This window comes from Hyperolius riggenbachi, chromosome 5, assembly GCF_040937935.1.
Source record: "Hyperolius riggenbachi isolate aHypRig1 chromosome 5, aHypRig1.pri, whole genome shotgun sequence".
Classification (NCBI taxonomy): domain Eukaryota; kingdom Metazoa; phylum Chordata; class Amphibia; order Anura; family Hyperoliidae; genus Hyperolius; species Hyperolius riggenbachi.
The window spans coordinates 369,469,286-369,487,590 of NC_090650.1; the positions used below are offsets into that span (position 1 = coordinate 369,469,286).

Genomic DNA, 18,305 nt, shown 5'->3' on the forward strand with positions numbered 1-18,305 from the left:
GAGGGGACTGCTGCGGCTCATCGCTGGACCCTGGAAGGTGAGTGATGGCTGCTGGCGAAAGGGGAGATACTGCCCAGCCAGCCACAGAGGGGATCCGGCCGCCTGACCCCCCCAAATGCTCGTAACCCTCCCCCCCCCCCCGCAAAATGCCTGGTCCTTAAGGGGGGTTAGGCGGCCGGTCCCGAAATGGTTGAGACTGCTGGTATGGAAGTGGTTAATATGTATGAAGAAAAAAACAAAAAAAATACATCTTTATTTCCAAATAATATATTGTCACCATACATTGTACTAGAGGCATAATTTAAACGTTGTGATAACTAGGACAAATAACTGGAACAAACTGGCAAATAAAATTTGTGGGTTTTATTTATAGCATTGTTTATTTTAAAACTATAAGGGATGGGATTGGAGAAATTGTGTATTTTTTCATTTTTTCCTTGATTTTTCCTATAAGATGCATAGAAAATAAAGTTATTACTGTAAACAAGTATCACCCTCAAAAATGTGGCAAAAGAAACAAGCTATAGATCATTTAGGTGTGATTAGCGGTGAGAACGTTATGGCCAAATGAAAGAGAGGAGTGCTGGCAGGTGAAAACGGCTCTCATATAGCCTGTGGGGTTAAGTGGTTACTGGCTGTCTCTAACATGATTTGTTTTATTACATGGTGCTGCTAGCTCTACATTGTCATTCTGTTGACTCCAGACATGTGCAGATAAAGTAAACATTATGCATTTACAGTATCCGTGCAGTAAGGAAAGAACACACATTTTAACATGGAAAACATGTATTTATTCAAAAGTCTGTCCACTCTCCTTCCAAGCAGTTTGTAGACAGTGGAGTGCAAGGCATAAAATGTGTGACAGCTCTCTGGAGGTGAGAGATGCAGAAATAGCAGAATTTAGCACATACAGCAGAAGAAGTCCATCAGTACCGGCTGCACACATTGTATATCAGCTTTAGTGTCTACACAGTAAATGAAGAATCCAGCGTAACAAAACACATTGGCAGTCGCAAATAGAGCATAGAAATCCCTTTATATACCCTGCTCACCAAGTATAATCTGGATAGTTGTGTTTACAAGGTCTCTACCACAAAACGTATAACATCTAACCCCTTTATTGCTGACAAGGTCGTCATCTAAAGCAATGAATAATGAACAAAGAAATGTCTGGTGTGGACACAAGAGGGCGCTCTGGGTGTGCTTTTTTAGTTTCTTGCAGCATCCTTTAGTTTTGGCTGTATAGACACACAGTGGTCTCAATGACTCTCCTCATCCTTTTCTGTCAGGTCATCTGTGGCACTGGCATTGGCTGCAGAGTTTAACACTTCTCCAAAATCTCCAGATGGCTGTCTGGTGCCACCGACTTTTGACTGTAAAAGCAAAATGCAGTCAATGTTAATACAATTGTTAGAACGCAAACCTCCGGTTGCAAAACTATACTTGAAGTTAGTGGGAAGCAAAAATAACTCAAAACTGATACCTAAGGAGAGGGAAGGCTCTTGGTCCCATAGAGCAGTGTTCCCCAACCCTGTTCTCAAGGCCCACCAACAGTACATGTTTTGCAGGAAACCACAAACATGCACAGGTGGGCTAATTAGTGCCTCAGCAGAGTCATTTAACTACCTCTGTGGATTTCCACAAAACATGCACTGTTGGTGGGCCTTGAGGACAGGGTTGGGGAACACTGCTTATAGAGCCTTCCTGTTCCTCTCATGGTCCTCACGTTTGAATTTCCCACCGTGGGAAATCTTCAGGAGCCTGCATGCTCCTAAAGATGGGCGACTCTGTGAGTGCGCTAGCGCATGCCCAGTACGGAGCCTCCTGCATCGGCTGAGAGCAGTATTTGACCGATCGGTCGAATACTGCTACTGTGGGAGCCAGCAATGGAATGCAGGGACCGTGAGAGAAGCGGGACGGCTCCATAGGACCTCTTCTTAGGGAAGTATCAGTTTGATTTAGATTTTTTGTTTTGGCTTCCTATGTACTTTAAAGGACACTAATTATATTTATTGCATCTTTTAAACAATACCAGTTGCCTGGCATCCTGCTGATCTTTCATGCATCAATAGTGTCTGAATCATACACGTGAAACAAGCATGTAGCAAATCCACATCTGGTCTGTATTGCTCAAGGTCTAAGGCTAAAAGTCAATTTGATTTGTTTAAATTAAAATCAATATGGCAGCCTCCATATACCTCTCACTTTAAGTGTCCTTTAAAGTCAATCCCCAGAAATAAAAAATAAAATTTCCTACACCGCAGTGACATCTGGGAGGAAGCATGGCGCTTGCACCACTCACTCTTCCCCGCCAGATTTGATTGGAGGGAAGCTGTAGCTGTTGGAGCCACAGACCTCCCAACTAGTTTATCAAGTGGTTGGGGGTCGTGGTTTTGGAGTACAGCTATCAAGTGGTTGGGGGTCGTGGTTTTGGCGTACAGCTATCAAGTGGTTGGGGGTTGTGGTTTTGGCGTACAGCCATCAAGTGGTTGGGGGTTGTGGTTTTGGAGTACAGCTATCAAGTGGTTGGGGGTCGTGGTTTTGGAGTACAGCTATCAAGTGGTTGGGGGTCGTGGTTTTGGCGTACAGCTATCAAGTGGTTGGGGGTTGTGGTTTTGGCGTACAGCTATCAAGTGATTGGGGGTTGTGGTTTTGGAGTACAGCTATCAAGTGGTTGGGGGTCGTGGTTTTGGCGTACAGCTATCAAGTGGTTGGGGGTCGTGGTTTTGGCGTACAGCTATCAAGTGATTGGGGGTTGTGGTTTTGGAGTACAGCTATCAAGTGGTTGGGGGTCGTGGTTTTGGCGTACAGCTATCAAGTGGTTGGGGGTTGTGGTTTTGGCGTACAGCTATCAAGTGGTTGGGGGTCGTGGTTTTGGAGTACAGCTATCAAGTGGTTGGGGGTTGTGGTTTTGGTGTACAGCTATCAAGTGGTTGGGGGTTGTGGTTTTGGCGTACAGCTATCAAGTGGTTGAGGGTCGTGGTTTTGGCGTACAGCTATCAAGTGGTTGGGGGTCGTGGTTTTGGCGTACAGCTATCAAGTGGTTGGGGGTCGTGGTTTCGGCGTACAGCTATAAGGGTCATGTCGCACAGGTGACTCTGTAGCAATAACTGTATCACCACGACTAGTAGCTGTCACTAGACTTCTACTTCATAGGAGATGCCAGGGACAGTCGCTAACACTTGCAATTTGTTGCAGAGACTTGACAGTACCAAAATCGCAGGAACTAATTGCTAGGATTAGAGACTAGCAACTGTTGCCTGTGTGACTTGGCACTAATGCCAGGTACACACCATACAATTTTCTGGCAGATTTACCTGCCAGATCGATTATTTCCAACATGTCCAATCTGAATCCAATCTTTTCCAATCTTTTTAAAATGTTTTTTCTATCGATTTTCATAGAACTGAAAGAAAATCGATTAAAAAAAGTCAAAAAAACTATTTAAAAAAAAATGGAAAATCGAAAATAATCAATTGAAATTCAGATTGGACATGTTGGAAATCGATTTGGCAGGTAAATCTGCCAGAAACTTCTATGGTGTGTACCTAGCATAAGACAGCACCTGCTAAATCTACTGTGTTACCCGAGCCAAGTCTTCACATTGCTATTGATGCATTGCATGTGATGGTATTCATACATGAAGTTACCACAAGGTCTTCTGTTATCTATCAATAGCTGGGCACACAGAGTAACCTGTCACACAGACCGAGATAAAAATGAATAATGGTGTTAAAAAGGAGAATATCTGTTATAAAAAAAAACTGCGGTGTTTGACATAATACTAGTTTACCAGCAACAAAGTTTCCTCTTTCTAACTGGTCCTAACTAACACTAAGGCCTGGTGCACACCAGAGGAGTTTTTCTGAGCGTTTTGAGTTTTTAAATCTGCTGCTAATGTTATCCTATGTGTCTGTGCACACTGGAGCAATGAGGTTTTGTAAAAGACCCCATAGCATTACATTGGGAAGAGCTTTTAGAGGTTTCAAAAGCTCTTCCCAATGTAATGCTATGGGTTTTTTTTACAAAACCTCATTGCTCCAGTGTGCACAGACACATAGGATAACATTAGCAGCAGATTTAAAAACTCAAAACGCTCAGAAAAACTCCTCTGGTGTGCACCAGGCCTTAAAGTCATTGGGAACCGCTGCTTAAAATAAAAACCAGATACTTATCTATGGAGAAGGAAGGCTCTGGGTCCTAATGAGCTTTCCCTCTCCTCGTTCCAGCGCTGGCTCCCTTGTAGCAGTATTTGATTAAATTAGTCAAATACTGCTCTCTCCACCACCGCCGAATGGAGTCTTCGGGAGCCCGAGTGCTCCAGAAGACGGGCCGCTACAGACTGCGCATGCGCGAGCGCCCTCTCTCTCATGCATGCGCAGTATGGAGCCGCCTGTCTGTGGGAGGACTTGGCTCCCGAAGACTTCCTAAGTCCCCCGCAGCCGGGGATTCAAACGTGGGATCCTGAGCTGCACCGAGGGCACCGGTAAAGGACCGGGAAGGTTTATTAGCACCCAGGGCCTTCCCTCTCCTTAGGTAAGTATCTGGTTTTTATTTTAAGCAGCGGCTCCCAATGACTTTAAGCCCCACATGGTAGGTGAAAATCAGCCAAAAACCTAGAATGTATACAGAAGCCCCAGATGCTCCCGGACACCTCAGCCAGCCACACACTCCCCCTTCCCCCATAGCAGCAGAACACATCACTAGCCTGCAGTGTCAACCAAGAGAGTGGGATTTGATCCCCACCAGGCAACATGCCACGTTTGTGTCTACAAAACTGCAAGCATGCCAGTCGGCACCCAGGCAAACACTGCATTAAAAAAATGAATTGGGTGCAGAGAAAGAGCCCAGCACCCAGCCACCGGACCGGATTCTGGAAAGGCCACAAAGGCCCGAGCCTTGGGGGGGCAGCTAACCAAGAAGCGGCTGGACATGTAAGAGAGATTGCAGAATATGGAAGAGGAGGCTGCAAATAGAATACAGAGGTTGCAAATAAGGAGCGACACATCACACATGGAGATAGGGAGCTGCTGTCCAAAGGACCTGTATAGAACTGAAAGAGACTGCAGTGCATTCATGTTATACTTGGAAGAGGGGGCTGCACAAGGAATAGGAGGGGGGTGCTGCACCTGGAAGGGAAACTGCAACAAAGATGGCCTAGGGTGAAAATAGTATAAACCCAGCTTTGCCCAGCCACGCCATACTAGTGTCAAACTAACAGAAGGTCCCAATAAAAGCTTACCTTCAGATTTTCCACTTTCTCTTCAAAGGACTTGAATGTCGGTGAGTTCCTACAAAAATGAGATGTAAATCAGTATTTTTCTAGCTAAATACATGGATAAGCAGATACTACTCCCCCTCCCCAACAAGGCTTTGGATTTATATTATATCTGTGCAAGAATAGTAGATGAGATTTATAACAAGAGAAGCACAACAGTTTAAGCCCATGCAAAGTAAAGAGGCAATACTTGGCCTAGAGCCGTACTTAATATCTTAAAGGGAACCTAAACTGAGAAGGATATGGATTTTTCCTTTTAAAATTATACCAGTTGCCTGACTCTTCTGCTGGTCCTGTGTCTCTAATACTTTTAGCCACAGCCCCTGAACAAGCATGCCGATCAGGTGCTCTGACTGAAGTCAGACTGGATTAGCTGCATGCTTGTTTCAGGTGTGTGACTCAACCACTACTGCAGCCAAAGAGATCAGCAGGACTGCCAGGCAGCTGGTATTGTTTAAAAGGAAACATCCATATCCCTCTCAGTTAAGGCTCCCTTAATCTAAGCTAAATTGGACTATGGTTATTCTAATGTTAGTGTAGTCATAAGTTGAGTGTGGTATAAAAGTGTTAGGATGGGGTTGTAGTCAGGAATACCATATAACCAAGTTATTTCTTTTAGCCCTGTTTTAAGATACTGGCATGTCATTTGCATTGTTTACAATAAAAATGAAGCATTGGTAACTGCCGGTACTCTGCATTCAGTGTGCAAGTCTGAAGTGCTGGTAGTGATCTGCACAAGAATGATAAAAAGTACAAAAAGGGTTAATATAAAATTAGGGATGGGAGGAGGACAAATTTCAAGAACAGATTTGTACACACAGCAGCTAATTTACAATCAGCATAAACTACAAGTAACAGCTTATACTGAACATACAGGAGGTGGTTAGCTAGTACATAAAAGGTCTCTAAAATCTACAATGCAGGTATATTGCATTAATAATTAGGGCCCTGTGTAAGGCGCTTGTTTTATCCTACTAAAATGTTACAGGATATCTGTAGACGATGGTAGAAAATGAACCTTATAGGAGGTTTATATGCATCCTAAATGCGTAAATATGCATCGGGCTTCTTCTCCTGTTGGTCGCAAAGCATTTGAAAGGTATAGCCACTGAGGGTGAGCTCAGTTGGCCACCCTGGAGTTTCCTTACTGAATAGGGGGCGACTCCTGCCAGGATTTGAAAGGGGGAGTTCGGGGATCATGGTGTCTGTCGTGAAGGTCCATGTTTACAGTTGAACTCTATTTAAGTAAGGCATCTATACTCCTGAGAATGTTTGTGCCTTAGGTTTCTTAATTAGTGATGGTCATGTCTAGGAGAGCTCACAGACAAGCATGTGATATGTTTGATCAGCTGATTGGCAAAGCTCTAATTTGCTTTAGCACATGATCATCACCAGCAAATCAGAGACTTACATATCTTATCACCTGACCAAACTAATCACCTGCTTCTCCATGACTTCTCCTAGACATAGCCATTACTACTCTCAATTGACCTGCCCAGTACAACATAAAGACATGCACAGTTCTAGCTATCCTTGTAACCCCATACATTACCTCATGGCAGGCATACTAATGGAATGCTGAATAGAGCGTATACTATAGTGCAGCAGTAAGGAAAAGAGAGACAGCAAGAGTTAGTCAAAGAGCATAAACAGCAGCAAAGCTGAAAACTGAGCATGGCACATAAAGGGTACACTGGTCTGGTAACATAAAATGGTGCTTCAGTACACAGTGGGGCAAACTTATCAAAAACAGTGTGAGGAAAGCTGACATGAATGTGGAGCAGATTCCAAGACTGAGGATTCTGATTGGCTGCTCTCAGCAACTGCTCACCCTATGCTCCAGGTTACCTTGCACTGGCTTGGATAAATGTGTCCCATTGTGATTGATAATGCTTAGAAATCTGCCATTTATTCTATTACTTCTATAGCATAAGCATATTCAACTTCAAACCTGTCTTTGATTCAAAGGAGTAAACAATGCAAAATGCCCTCCAAAGTCACACAATCACGCTCTGTAGCCATTTTATGCAAAGCCACCAAATAATCAGAACAGACACCAGGCAAATGATTTAGCTTCTGCAAGCAAGACACATAATATACACATATCCAGCAAGCAACATTAACTGTTATTATGGATCATCACTGGACAAATTCCTGAGGGCTCAGTATAATGCATGGAAATATACAGTTGTGAAAAAATACGTACAATTGCTCAACAATATGTATCAAACCTCCCAGGTGCTAGCACTGGTAATAATAAACCACCCCAAAATACAGAACACCAACACCAGTTTAGCTGCACTCATAAGAGAGAACCATTTATTGCACAAAAATATGCTTCACTGTTTGAAAAATTTGAGCAAAAACCCCCAATAAATATAGGGTATAAATTGCATAAATCTAAAAATGACAAGATCAAATTGGGGCCCCAATACATCTGACAGAGAAAAACCACTCACATCGCCACTCACTCATAAATATGCAGGGATGGGAATTAATTCCAGAGATGCAATAAATTATGCAGTGATTAGTATCACCAATTCATCATGATTAGCTAATCAAAAAAAGGGCTTTCTTCTGAAGTAAAGTGCACTTTTAGATAGAAAAAAACTGCATATGCAAAAAATAGTTCCTATCAAGGAAATCCTATATATGAATCAAGCAATCTTCCATTATACCCATATAGTCCATGTGAGATGGTTAGCAGCCTCTCTGCATCAAAAACAATGTAGTACTGAGGCAATGTCCCAATAAGGTTTACTTGTCATAATAATGATAAAAAGCAGCATACGACCTGGTAGATGAAAAAATCACTTAAGGGCAGCTTAACCACGTGCCGATCAGCATAATTGCAAACTGTATGTGTGATTATCAGTCCTTGCCACACAATTCCTTATCCAGTTAGCTGATAGCGGTGATATCCCTTCCAGACAGTTCACATAGAAGGTAGCTGGACTGCAATGTGCATTCCCCTCAGCACTTCATACAAGTATGCAGGCTACTGCCTATTTCCACTTATCTGTATACTGTGCTCTGCTGCCATAGGATGTAGTAAGCAGGGGATAACAGGTAACCACCACGTGGGAGCTGCCCAAACATTCAAATCATCCAGGACGCACACCAGCAGCGGCCATCGCTAATGCATTTCACCCCTCCCTTGGGGCTTCTTCAGAGCGTGCTGCGTAGTGACGTATGTGTTACTCTATCCTTATATACAAAAGTTCAGCTGATCATGTGATATTTGAGCCAAGGACTCACTAGTGCCATCTTGTGGACAAAACGTTTATTACATTCATTTTCAATGATTTCTAAGAAAGGTTTCTCTGCTGACCTCTCTGCTGCCATCTAATGGAAAAAGATATTAATACACCTACAAAGAGGAAAATACTAAATATCAATATATTAAATATAGTCACCAATCCTAGAAACCCACAAACATACAACAATGTGGCTTATATACCTATGATCAGAAGTCTAATCCTATGCATATTTTTACCAAAGTAGCTAAATAAATGGAATAACCACACCAAAGCTCCCCATTATAAAAACACTTTTAAATTTAAATCCGAGTTTAATCCCGCGGGGCCCAACGTGTCGAGGACATAAATCCAAAAGCTTTCCTTTTTAGTTAATTGTGTATCCAGATCAAAACGTCTCATATCTGGTACAAGTCTATAAATGCCTCTCACCCTCAGCCCAGCGGGGTCAGACCCATGGAACTTCTCAAAATGCAACGACACAGGAGTAGGCTTCCTCTTCCTTTCCTCTTTAGGTTTTTTGTGCTCTAAAATGCAACGAATATGCTCCTGTATGCGGACCTTCAATGCTCTAGTAGTCTTACCTACATAATGTCTCATACAAGGGCATGTAAGCTGGTACACCACAAATTCGCTGTCACAATTAATATGTGACCGTATCTCATATTCCTTGCTATTATCAGCATTTTTAAATACTTTATCTTCACTCACATAATCACAAATAGAGCATTTTTTGCATTTATGCATACCCCATCTTGGTTGCAACCAAGAGACATTTCTCTTTGGCCGTAATTCTGAACTGACCAAGGCATTTGACAAATTTTTATTTCTTTTTGCCGTAATAACTGGTCTTTGACCGACTATCCTCGCAATTTTTTCATCCCTTGTGAGGACATGCCAGTATTTATTCATAGCCTCCATCAGAAAAGGCCAATGTGGGCCATATGGAGTAATCATTCTTGGATGTTCACATCCTTGCGTTTTCTCTTCCTCCACTTTTTTTACTAATAAATTCTCTCTACTTGTGTTGAGAGCTCTATGATAAGCAGATTTTAACAACCCATTAGGATAACCTCTCATCCTTAGTCTTTCTTTTAACTGTTTTGCTTCACTTTTAAATTCTTCCAAAGTGGAACAATTCCTGCGAATGCGCAGAAACTGTCCCACTGGAACTGCCCGTATCTGTGCCGGATGATGAGCACTTTTGTGATGTAATAGTAAGTTACCAGCCGTCTCCTTTCTATAAGTTGATGTAACAAGCCTACTTCCCTCTCTCTTTAAATTTATATCCAGAAACTGAAGTTCTTTCTCTGAAAAATTATAGGTCAAAAAGATATTGTATGTGTTTACATTTAATCTTTCCACAAATGCTGTTAATTCAATCTCAGTACCAGTCCATATCATGAACGCATCATCAACATAACGAAGCCAGAGGGCGGCATGCTCCCGAAACGCACTGTCCATCCACACCACCTCCTCCTCCCAAGCTCCTAGGTGTAAACAGGCGTACGCCGGGGAGCACGCCGCCCCCATAGCCACGCCCCGTCGCTGTCGGTAATACCGATTTTCAAAAAGGAAAAAATTGTTCTCCAACACAAATCTAAGCATCTCAAGTACAAACTCATTGTGCATGTCAAGGTCTATATAGTTTCTCTCCAAAAACATCTCCACTGCTTTCAGTCCAATCTGATTCGGTATTGAGGTGTATAAGGATTCAACATCCAGACTTACTAAAATAGCATTCTCAGGTAATTGTAACCCATTAATTTTGTTCAGGAAATCCATTGTATCCAGAACAAAGGATGGTAATTTCATATTTATCGGTTTTAATTTTTGATCAATCCACTGTCCAATTTTCTCTGTTGGGCTCCCTATCGCAGATATTATGGGTCTTCCCGGGGGATTTTCTTTATTTTTATGTACTTTTGGGAGGATATATATAGTAGGAACTACATATTCCTTCACTTTTAATGCCTTTAATTCATTTTCTGTGAGTACCTGATCCAAGTATCCACATTGTAGTTTATAATTTAATCTATCAATCAAATCAGGAAAGGGATTAGATCTAATTTTTTCGTAACATTCTGTATTATTAAGCTGTCTATATATTTCATCTACATACATTTTTCTAGGCATGACCACGATATTTCCACCCTTATCACTTTTTTTGATGACTATTTCCTCATTGCTATTTAATTTTTTCAGAGATTGTCGTTCAGCATACGTCAAGTTTTTTGGGGCCTGAATTTTATCTTTCCATTGCTTTATATCATCCTTTACTAGTTCATTAAACAGGGATACTGACCTATTCTGTTGAATGGATGGGATAAATTCCGATTTTGGTTTCATTTTTGTATGGGCAGGTAATGGTTCAAAACCCAACTCCTCTTCCTCCACCCCCTCTAACAATTCAAAATCATCTATGTCCATGAAACCAGCTTCATCACTTATGGAAGATGTCTCTTCAGTATCAAAGATACTTCTTAACAAAATTTTCCTCAAATATAATTGGAGGTCCTTATATATTTCAAAATCTCCCACATCCTGTACAGGACAGAACGTAAGACCTTTATTCAATAAAGATAAATCGTTAACATCAAGGGCAAAATCCGACAAATTTATGACATTCTCCAATTGTGAGTCTGCCTGTTCTGACACAGGTATTTTTACTGTTACGTTTTTTTGTTCTTTTCTTTTTGAGTGTCCCCGCCCCCGCCTCCCTTTTCTTGGTTGGCTCTGGCTAAAAAATCCTGCTGCCTGGTAATTACCCCCTCTCCATTTTTAAGAATACTTTTTGGGCTTTTTGATTTTTTCTTCTGTTGTTTAGATTTCCCCTGTCTATCCTCACTCCCTGAACCTGAAGCATTTCTATGTGATTCCTCTGATGAGGAGGCCCAACTAACTCTTCGCCGTCTACTCCTGCTCCTACCTCTTGATTTTTCATTATACTTCACAAAAACCTCTCCCTTTTTAAAATCATTTAAATCCCTCTGAAACTTTTTTTGTTTATTAGATTTTACTTTTTCATTTTCCAAATCCAACTTCTTTTTCATACGACCATTTAAGAATGCAAAGTCTGGATCCTCCCCATACACATCCAATGCCTGCTCAGATGTTTTCAGCAACTTTTCCATTTCTATGAGTTGTATGGTCTCCTCCTCCACCATGATTTTCATAGTGGTTATCCCTGTTTTTATGCAATGCTCCTTCCAGATCGGAATGAACCGTGCATTTCTCAAATATTCCGCTGGTACAATCCGCTCCCGCAACCCCCGCGGAACAATTTCTTTATTAATATATCTCTGCAATGTAATGATATTCCATTTACGTCTAATTATTTTAAGGGATAAATCCTCATGGCATTTAAACAGATTAATCAGCAAAGTTTTATTCTCACTATTTGCATCCACATGCACTGCAGCACCTTCCTCTTCCTCATCATCACAATCCTTAAAAGCTGTTTCAATTTCCAATTCTATGTCAATCTTAGGTATATAAGCCATTGTATCACCCACAATCACGTAGATGTATGCAATTTAAATGACCCGGAACACCGGGAAAACACAATAAAGAAAAAATACGTACAATTGCTCAACAATATGTATCAAACCTCCCAGGTGCTAGCACTGGTAATAATAAACCACCCCAAAATACAGAACACCAACACCAGTTTAGCTGCACTCATAAGAGAGAACCATTTATTGCACAAAAATATGCTTCACTGTTTGAAAAATTTGAGCAAAAACCCCCAATAAATATAGGGTATAAATTGCATAAATCTAAAAATGACAAGATCAAATTGGGGCCCCAATACATCTGACAGAGAAAAACCACAGAAAAACCAGGGAGAGGTTTTTGTGAAGTATAATGAAAAATCAAGAGGTAGGAGCAGGAGTAGACGGCGAAGAGTTAGTTGGGCCTCCTCATCAGAGGAATCACATAGAAATGCTTCAGGTTCAGGGAGTGAGGATAGACAGGGGAAATCTAAACAACAGAAGAAAAAATCAAAAAGCCCAAAAAGTATTCTTAAAAATGGAGAGGGGGTAATTACCAGGCAGCAGGATTTTTTAACCAGAGCCAACCAAGAAAAGGGAGGCGGGGGCGGGGACACTCAAAAAGAAAAGAACAAAAAAACGTAACAGTAAAAATACCTGTGTCAGAACAGGCAGACTCACAATTGGAGAATGTCATAAATTTGTCGGATTTTGCCCTTGATGTTAACGATTTATCTTTATTGAATAAAGGTCTTACGTTCTGTCCTGTACAGGATGTGGGAGATTTTGAAATATATAAGGACCTCCAATTATATTTGAGGAAAATTTTGTTAAGAAGTATCTTTGATACTGAAGAGACATCTTCCATAAGTGATGAAGCTGGTTTCATGGACATAGATGATTTTGAATTGTTAGAGGGGGTGGAGGAAGAGGAGTTGGGTTTTGAACCATTACCTGCCCATACAAAAATGAAACCAAAATCGGAATTTATCCCATCCATTCAACAGAATAGGTCAGTATCCCTGTTTAATGAACTAGTAAAGGATGATATAAAGCAATGGAAAGATAAAATTCAGGCCCCAAAAAACTTGACGTATGCTGAACGACAATCTCTGAAAAAATTAAATAGCAATGAGGAAATAGTCATCAAAAAAAGTGATAAGGGTGGAAATATCGTGGTCATGCCTAGAAAAATGTATGTAGATGAAATATATAGACAGCTTAATAATACAGAATGTTACGAAAAAATTAGATCTAATCCCTTTCCTGATTTGATTGATAGATTAAATTATAAACTACAATGTGGATACTTGGATCAGGTACTCACAGAAAATGAATTAAAGGCATTAAAAGTGAAGGAATATGTAGTTCCTACTATATATATCCTCCCAAAAGTACATAAAAATAAAGAAAATCCCCCGGGAAGACCCATAATATCTGCGATAGGGAGCCCAACAGAGAAAATTGGACAGTGGATTGATCAAAAATTAAAACCGATAAATATGAAATTACCATCCTTTGTTCTGGATACAATGGATTTCCTGAACAAAATTAATGGGTTACAATTACCTGAGAATGCTATTTTAGTAAGTCTGGATGTTGAATCCTTATACACCTCAATACCGAATCAGATTGGACTGAAAGCAGTGGAGATGTTTTTGGAGAGAAACTATATAGACCTTGACATGCACAATGAGTTTGTACTTGAGATGCTTAGATTTGTGTTGGAGAACAATTTTTTCCTTTTTGAAAATCGGTATTACCGACAGCGACGGGGCGTGGCTATGGGGGCGGCGTGCTCCCCGGCGTACGCCTGTTTACACCTAGGAGCTTGGGAGGAGGAGGTGGTGTGGATGGACAGTGCGTTTCGGGAGCATGCCGCCCTCTGGCTTCGTTATGTTGATGATGCGTTCATGATATGGACTGGTACTGAGATTGAATTAACAGCATTTGTGGAAAGATTAAATGTAAACACATACAATATCTTTTTGACCTATAATTTTTCAGAGAAAGAACTTCAGTTTCTGGATATAAATTTAAAGAGAGAGGGAAGTAGGCTTGTTACATCAACTTATAGAAAGGAGACGGCTGGTAACTTACTATTACATCACAAAAGTGCTCATCATCCGGCACAGATACGGGCAGTTCCAGTGGGACAGTTTCTGCGCATTCGCAGGAATTGTTCCACTTTGGAAGAATTTAAAAGTGAAGCAAAACAGTTAAAAGAAAGACTAAGGATGAGAGGTTATCCTAATGGGTTGTTAAAATCTGCTTATCATAGAGCTCTCAACACAAGTAGAGAGAATTTATTAGTAAAAAAAGTGGAGGAAGAGAAAACGCAAGGATGTGAACATCCAAGAATGATTACTCCATATGGCCCACATTGGCCTTTTCTGATGGAGGCTATGAATAAATACTGGCATGTCCTCACAAGGGATGAAAAAATTGCGAGGATAGTCGGTCAAAGACCAGTTATTACGGCAAAAAGAAATAAAAATTTGTCAAATGCCTTGGTCAGTTCAGAATTACGGCCAAAGAGAAATGTCTCTTGGTTGCAACCAAGATGGGGTATGCATAAATGCAAAAAATGCTCTATTTGTGATTATGTGAGTGAAGATAAAGTATTTAAAAATGCTGATAATAGCAAGGAATATGAGATACGGTCACATATTAATTGTGACAGCGAATTTGTGGTGTACCAGCTTACATGCCCTTGTATGAGACATTATGTAGGTAAGACTACTAGAGCATTGAAGGTCCGCATACAGGAGCATATTCGTTGCATTTTAGAGCACAAAAAACCTAAAGAGGAAAGGAAGAGGAAGCCTACTCCTGTGTCGTTGCATTTTGAGAAGTTCCATGGGTCTGACCCCGCTGGGCTGAGGGTGAGAGGCATTTATAGACTTGTACCAGATATGAGACGTTTTGATCTGGATACACAATTAACTAAAAAGGAAAGCTTTTGGATTTATGTCCTCGACACGTTGGGCCCCGCGGGATTAAACTCGGATTTAAATTTAAAAGTGTTTTTATAATGGGGAGCTTTGGTGTGGTTATTCCATTTATTTAGCTACTTTGGTAAAAATATGCATAGGATTAGACTTCTGATCATAGGTATATAAGCCACATTGTTGTATGTTTGTGGGTTTCTAGGATTGGTGACTATATTTAATATATTGATATTTAGTATTTTCCTCTTTGTAGGTGTATTAATATCTTTTTCCATTAGATGGCAGCAGAGAGGTCAGCAGAGAAACCTTTCTTAGAAATCATTGAAAATGAATGTAATAAACGTTTTGTCCACAAGATGGCACTAGTGAGTCCTTGGCTCAAATATCACATGATCAGCTGAACTTTTGTATATAAGGATAGAGTAACACATACGTCACTACGCAGCACGCTCTGAAGAAGCCCCAAGGGAGGGGTGAAATGCATTAGCGATGGCCGCTGCTGGTGTGCGTCCTGGATGATTTGAATGTTTGGGCAGCTCCCACGTGGTGGTTACCTGTTATCCCCTGCTTACTACATCCTATGGCAGCAGAGCACAGTATACAGATAAGTGGAAATAGGCAGTAGCCTGCATACTTGTATGAAGTGCTGAGGGGAATGCACATTGCAGTCCAGCTACCTTCTATGTGAACTGTCTGGAAGGGATATCACCGCTATCAGCTAACTGGATAAGGAATTGTGTGGCAAGGACTGATAATCACACATACAGTTTGCAATTATGCTGATCGGCACGTGGTTAAGCTGCCCTTAAGTGATTTTTTCATCTACCAGGTCGTATGCTGCTTTTTATCATTATTATGACAAGTAAACCTTATTGGGACATTGCCTCAGTACTACATTGTTTTTGATGCAGAGAGGCTGCTAACCATCTCACATGGACTATATGGGTATAATGGAAGATTGCTTGATTCATATATAGGATTTCCTTGATAGGAACTATTTTTTGCATATGCAGTTTTTTTCTATCTAAAAGTGCACTTTACTTCAGAAGAAAGCCCTTTTTTTGATTAGCTAATCATGATGAATTGGTGATACTAATCACTGCATAATTTATTGCATCTCTGGAATTAATTCCCATCCCTGCATATTTATGAGTGAGTGGCGATGTGTGTGGTTTTTCTCTGTCAGATGTATTGGGGCCCCAATTTGATCTTGTCATTTTTAGATTTATGCAATTTATACCCTATATTTATTGGGGGTTTTTGCTCAAATTTTTCAAACAGTGAAGCATATTTTTGTGCAATAAATGGTTCTCTCTTATGAGTGCAGCTAAACTGGTGTTGGTGTTCTGTATTTTGGGGAAATATACAGTTGTCTCAGCTAAAGAAGGACATGTGCTTGGCTACTGAAATTCTGCCATAAGGCTCCTAGATACAGCTCACTGGCGCATACATTCGGAATGCATTTATCCTCTCCTTATAATTCACAATGAAGTCCAGCTTTCCCTCAGGCGGCAGGCCTCTGGACACATACAGCCGAAGCCTGGCATGTGTGCCGTGATGTATCCATTCAGTGTGGGCCAGAATCACCATAGTTAACACAACAATAACTGACCTGTTCAGCTGAGCAGTGTTTACATGTAAATGGTTGGCTTTATTGCAGAATTTTGCTATGCTCCTTTGCAGAGATTCATGGAGATTGGGAACTCTACAGAATCCACAGACTCTGAATCTCTACAGCAGGGGTCTCAAACTCAATTTACCTGGGGGGCCGCAGGAGGCAAAGTCAGGATGAGGCTGGGCCGCATAAGGAATTTCACAATCGCGGCGCATCGCCGCCTCTGCCCTCCTCTCTCACTCTTCCTTCACAGAGAGGGGCGGGGAGAGGCGGCGATCCGTGCGGCGATTGACGTCAGGAGGGGCAGAGCTGAAGCTGAAAGCTCTGCCCATTCCAGGAAATGCCGGCGGATTGCCCCCCGGGCGATTTGGGGGCTCTGCAGCCCTCGTTTAGCGGCGGGGATGCGGCGGATTACTTGGGAGCACTGAAGTGAACTATAAGGAAGCTTTTGCCAGCGAGGGCCACAAAATATTGTATCGAGGGCCGCAAATGGCCCGCGGGCCGCGAGTTTGAGACCCCTGCTCTACAGAGCACCCCAATCTCAGTGAGTTTCTGCAAAGTTCCCAATCTCTGCGAGTCTCTGCAGAGCACTCCAACCTCAGTGAATTTCTGCAGTGTTTCAAATCTCTGTGGAGTTCCAAGTGTTTCTCTGCAAAACTTAAAATCATTGGAACTCAGTAGAGCACTTTACAATGCTGTTCTTACCAGGCGCGGAGCTAGGGGGGGGGGGGGGGGGTCGGGGTAGGACAAGTGCCCCGGGGCGCCTGGTCCCCGAGGGCGCCCTCAGCCTGGCTGAGCTGCGGGTTTTTTTTTTTTTTTTTTTGCGGCGGAGGGGAAGGGGGCCAGCGCAGAGAAGAGGGAGAGCTGTGCGGACGGTGGGGAAGGGGGGCCATCTCCCCCCTCCTTCCCTCACCTTAGGTGCTCTCCCTCCCTCGCTGTCCCCTCCAATGTCCTCCGGGTGGCTGGCCTGGCAGCGGCGGGCGGAACTCACCTCCGTCTCGCTCCAGCGCCGGCCGGAAGTTCGGGTGCGCAGCCGCTGCTCTGGTCTGGACCAGACCAGAGTAGTGGCAGATCCATCCGGCGCTGCGACGAGACGGAGGTAAGTTCCGCCCGCCGCTGCCAGCCTGAGCCACCCGGACATTGGAGGGGAGAGCGAGGAAGGGAGAGCAGCTCTTCTCTGCGCTGCTCCCCTCCTGCTGGGGAGGGGGACAACTGACCTGGCTACCTACTCTGGGCACATATACCCCTGCCTACATATACTGGGCATATACCCCTGGCTACCTACTCTGGGCACATATACCCCTGGCTACCTACTCTGGGCACATATACCCCTGGCTACCTACTCTGGGCACATATACCCCTGCCTATATATACTGGGCATATACCCCTGGCTACCTACTCTGGGCACATATACCCCTGGCTACCTACTCTGGGCACATATACCCCTGGCTACCTACTCTGGGCACATATACCCCTGCCTACATATACTGGGCATATACCCCTGGCTACCTACTCTGGGCACATATACCCCTGCCTACATATACTGGGCATATACCCCTGGCTACCTACTCTGGGCACATATACCCCTGGCTACCTACTCTGGGCACATATACCCCTGCCTACATATACTGGGCATATACCCCTGGCTACCTACTCTGGGCACATATACCCCTGGCTACCTACTCTGGGCACATATACCCCTGCCTACAT

General features: G+C 42.5%; 1 protein-coding gene across 3 annotated transcripts in view; it reads right to left on the reverse strand.

Annotated features, from left to right (window-relative positions):
• Nucleotides 1-768: 768 nt before the first annotated feature.
• TPD52 (tumor protein D52) overlaps nucleotides 769-18,305 on the reverse strand; it is a 133,288-nt gene continuing 115,751 nt past the window's right edge. For 2 of the 3 annotated variants that reach the window (XM_068237528.1, XM_068237527.1), the window contains exons 5-7: nucleotides 6,831-6,872; nucleotides 5,243-5,291; nucleotides 769-1,373 (exon numbers count right to left, since the gene is read on the reverse strand). In XM_068237528.1, coding sequence (XP_068093629.1) covers nucleotides 1,260-1,373; nucleotides 5,243-5,291; nucleotides 6,831-6,872 — 205 coding nt within the window. In that variant the 3' untranslated portion in view covers nucleotides 769-1,259. The remainder of the gene's footprint in view (nucleotides 1,374-5,242; nucleotides 5,292-6,830; nucleotides 6,873-18,305) is intronic. The other variant, XM_068237529.1, reaches the window with a different exon arrangement.